Here is a 4,779-nt window from a genome sequence, read left to right on the forward strand (position 1 = left end):
TGCCGCTTTGCATTTTCAGCAAAGAATTATAGAACCGTAGTTTTTAATATTCGAAAATTCATTATTTGAAGCAAAAGTAGTAATTTTTCTTTTCGAATACTTAATTATTCCCATGGGCTACCAATCGAGCATGGGACCATTTCAAAATATGTAATTCCTAATAACAAAGTTGAAATTCGAGTTTCAACTGTTAATGTCTAAACTGGATAGTCGCACTTTATTTAACCGATATTTTTCAAGTCAGCTTTGGAAAACATCAGAATTTAAAAACGTTACATTTGAACCAGTGATGCCATACTAGGGAATTTTTTCTTAGTTCCAAAGGAATTTGGGTGAAACAGACTTTAGTTGTAACGTGGAAGGAACAGCACTAAATTCGCAATTTTAATCCATCTTTGAAAATATTCCGCGTCTAAAAATACCATTTTCGTCTGTGCGCGCTTGTCTATAAAAAGTCACAAATTGCAAACAATCTCAGATAAAGAGTTCAAATCTCCTCTTTAAGTCAAAAACAATTTGATAATAACTTGCACAAAATAACGATTAATTGAKAATTTCCCATTTTCAATTGGGCGTGGTTGTTTCTAAAAATTCATTCGTTGCAAACTGCTGCAGGTGAACAGATGAAACTYGAGATTCTAGTAAAAGAAGCTTCAGTTGTTATGTGTAGGAAAATGCAATTATTTCTAAACGTTCAATGATTTTTGAGAAATTCTCATCTAATATTGATTTTCTATTCGTGTAGCCTTGCCTTAAAAAATCACAATCTTAAATTTAGGGCCGATAAAAGCCTGAAATTAAAAAAAACTCTCCAGACGATTTCCTATCTCGTCCGGGGCTGTTTATTGGGTTTCCTCGTCTGTCTGGCCGCTTATCAGCTCCGTTGGCTCTTTATCAACATCCAAAATTTCCTGTGGGCATTTTGTTTTAACGAGCCGCAGGTCTGCCGGGCTGATAACCCGTTGGCACAGATATACATTGAAACTGCAATATTTAAATGCGAAATGTTTTCCATATCAATGGCCTACCTCAACGCACTTTGAGCGTTTATTTGCATACTTTGTTGTTTCGTTGTTAACTTTAATGTTCAAGTAGCTGTGTGCGGTTGGTTTGCCTGCACCGGTTTAAGTCCATAAATTTATCGATGGGTTTCTGCCGAGAAGTTTATTATTTTTTATTTTCATTACTTATTTTTTCATGACAATACTTGGAAATGAGCAATTTTGTGTAATTTGTGTAACGGTGGCGATATATTTTCTTTAAACAAAAATATTTTTACAGGTACATTTGAGGGAACAATGAAGTTTTTCGGGGAGCATGTATGCAGATAACACAGCTCCAGACGCCTAATAAAAACGTATTAAAAGAAACCAATTTCCAATGATTTTTGAGGGTTTTGCAAAGTTTCACCTAAGAATTACATTTTCAATTGTGCCTGGTTGTTTCTAAAAATGCATACGTTGCAAACTACTGCAGGTGAACAGATGAAACTTGAGATTCTGGTAAAAGAAGCTTCAGTTGTTATGTGTAGGAAAATGCAATGATTTCTAAACGTTCAATGATGGTTGAAAAATTTACGATCTCTCATCAAAAAATTGAATTTTTTATTCGTGTAAACTGGTCTTAAAAAATGGACTTTTGTTGTTCTGCATACGAAATAGCAAGAAATTTGGAACATCGATTGAATTTTGACGATTTTGCAAACTTCCACCTAAAATTTGCCTTCACAAATTCATACGTTGCAAACTACTGCAGGTAAACAAATAGAACTTGAGATTCTGATAAAACATGTTGATGATTCAGTTGTAATTCGTATGAAATTGCAAATTTTTTTTAAACGATCCATGAGTTATGAGAAATTCACTCTCAACTGAAAAATCAACATTTATTTGTGCACGCTTGCCTAAAAAAATTATAAGTTGCAATCTAGGGCCGATAAACGCCCGAAATTTTAAAATTCTATAAAATAATTGCGAATTTAACATTTCGATTGAGTTTTGAAGAATTTACAACCTTCCAACTAAAATGGTATCTTCAATTGTGCGTGGTTGTCTTTAAAAATTCATACTTTGCAAACAACTCCAGGCAAACGGATAAAACTTGTGAATCTTATAAAAAAAGTTTCATTTTCAATGTGTACGAAATTGCAATCTTTTCTGAGCGTTCAACGATTTTTGAGAAATTTACGAATTCTCATCTAAAAATTGATTTTTTATTCGAGTACCATTGCCTTAAAATGATCACGCCTTTCGATTTAGGGCCGGTAAAAGCCTGAAACTTTTAAATATTATAAAATTGGCTTTTGTTCTATTTGTTCTACGAAAAGAACGAAATTTGGATCATCGATTGAATTTTTACGATTTGGAAACTTCCATACAAAATTTGCGTGTTTGTCTTCAAAAGTTCATACGTTGCAAACTACTGCAGGTGAACAGTTAAAACTTGAGGTTCTGAGGAAATAAGCTTCACTGGTGTGTCCAAAATTGCAAGGTTTTCTGAATGTTCAACGATTTTTAAAAACTTCACAAACTCTCATGTAGAAACTCAACTTTTATTTGTGTCCCCTTGTCTTAAGCAACTCAAGTTACAATTTAGGGCCGAAAATTTCATGCTTTATAAAATGGACTTTTGTGGTGTTCTGCGTACGAAGCATGCAAAAAATTTGGAACATTGATTGACTTTGGGCGATTTTGTAAACGTCCACCTAAAATTGTTCGTCTTCAAACAATTATACGTTGCAAAATACTGCTGCTAAACCTTGAGATTCTGTTAAAGGATGCTTCAGTCGAAGTGCTTCCGAAATTGCAATGTTTTCTAAACGACCAATTATTTTTGAGAAACTCACAAACTCTCAACTTTCATTTGTATACGCTTGCCTTAAAAAAGTTGGAATCTAGGAACGGTAAACGCCTGCAAATTTTTGCTTTTATAAAATGGGCTTTTGTCGTTAGGTAGATGTAGAAAATAGCAGCGAATTTGGAATTTCGTTGAGTTTTGCAAACTTCCTTGTTTGTTTTATTCGCATTTTTCTTTATAGAAAAACGGCGATTTAAGAGTGTTCAAAGTGGGATTTCCTTTGTCTGGTTGGTCCATATTCTTCCGACCTGCCTCAACCATCCACACCAAGGCTAAATGGAAAAATTCCCAATTTTTTGAGCAAAAGCTCTCGATGCCGACTAATCGGCTCAATGCAGCAGCGTTCTTTCGCTCGAAGGTTGCCGATTGTCTACAGCACTGTCCGAAAATAGAACTTTCGTCGGCAATATGTATGCATAGCACTGCTTAGACACGGTTTGTCAAAATAAATTCGACCGATATTTATTTGTAGACATTATCCATGTGCAAATGTATTCGCAGCCAGACCGAAGTAAACACGGCCATGCAGGGCAATGCATCAGTCCAAGGTTGCAGGAAAACAAGGCTGGCAACGGCCGCAGGCCATCTGCAACAATGTTTCTAGGCTGCAGTCGAGCCAGATGATTACTTGTAGCTGTGGAGCCACAGGAATTTTCATATCCAAACACCCTGTATATGCAGGGGTAGTCAATGCAACTGAACGCGTATTGATCATTGTTGCTGGCAGTTGGCGTTTTGTCTTTTTATTTACAGCTTTTTTGCAGTTTTTATCGGATCTTTCAGATGAAACTGTGGTGGTGCAACTTCAGCAAAGGTTGGCTGCCAGCTCTTGGCTGATTTACCGCAACTGAGGATTTTTCATCGATTTCAGATCAAAAGATGGGAGATATTCTGACTGGGTGGCAACAGGGTGCCAAATTGAAAATTCCCGATTGGAAACTCCCGAGAAACTTGGACTGGAAAACGTTGCAATCGTATGTTAAGGAAATTGCCAACGGCTTGAAAAACCGCGGATCAGCTCCACCAGCCGTGCAAAAGCCGCGGGTTCACATGAAGTTTCCCTACACCTTCAGTGCCCAAATCGCCCAGTTTCCCTATAAATTCTACTACAAAAACAACTGGATTGTTCGGACGTACCCATGGGGGTTTGCTCTGGCTCTGCCCATTTTTTGGTACATGGATCGCAAGGGTAAGTTGGATTCCTTAACATTAATTGTTCCTGTGTTCTTTGGCGTTTAATTGACTTCTTGCTTATCTCGATTAAAATGCTCGATCCGCGGCTGCTCCTTTCATCTGAGCAACCATATGGTTAATGTAGGTACCCTTGACACATATTAGCGATATGATTGAATATGCACAGCGGCCCCATTTCCGTTCTATCTCAACTTTAACCGGCAAAGTTTCAAGTTGTTTGCCAATTTTACTCTTGGAAGTACAGTTGCCGAGGACTTTCTTCTGATGGCCGGTTTTGGAGAATGTTCCCCAAAACACCCATTTTCGATTGCATGTGGTGCATCTCAAATCTTTCAAGGTTTGATGCATGTACAGGGTGATTGAACAAACGCGTCAATCCCCTGTTTTAAAGGACTGATTTCGGATTTACTGGCCTTCATCAGAAGTTTTGCCTTTATTGACCTTCAGCAGGGGCGTGCACTTTCAGAAATGGTTGCTGCGCAAGCAAATCATCGTTTTTCCGTTTAGACTTTTGTGCCGATTTCAACTTTTGCTTCGATAAAAGCTTGAAATTCTTGTTTTTTTTTTGAGGAAACTGCCAACATTTTCCCATCCATGGTTCACTTTCACAAAAGGTCATTTATTTCTCTCTAAAGTGATGTACAAATAAGCGTTCTTGCTCATTTTGCCTCCGAGAAATGAGCAAAAACGGGACGGAAAACATGGAATTTTGGCATAATCTTGCACCGA

General features: G+C 37.3%; 1 protein-coding gene across 1 annotated transcript; it reads left to right on the plus strand.

Moving 5' to 3' along the window:
* Nucleotides 1-3,517: 3,517 nt before the first annotated feature.
* LOC109545434 lies at nt 3,518-4,045 on the plus strand (the record flags this gene model as incomplete). Its single annotated transcript, XM_019916127.2, is given in 2 exon segments — nt 3,518-3,670; nt 3,728-4,045. Coding segments are annotated over 2 exon segments (349 nt in total), but the record flags the coding sequence as incomplete, so codon positions are not given.
* Nucleotides 4,046-4,779: the final 734 nt, after the last annotated feature.

The sequence above is a fragment of the Dendroctonus ponderosae genome, unplaced genomic scaffold (assembly GCF_020466585.1).
Source record: "Dendroctonus ponderosae isolate FM_Combo_2020 unplaced genomic scaffold, Dpon_F_20191213v2 Dpon_F_20191213_5, whole genome shotgun sequence".
NCBI lineage: Eukaryota > Metazoa > Arthropoda > Insecta > Coleoptera > Curculionidae > Dendroctonus > Dendroctonus ponderosae.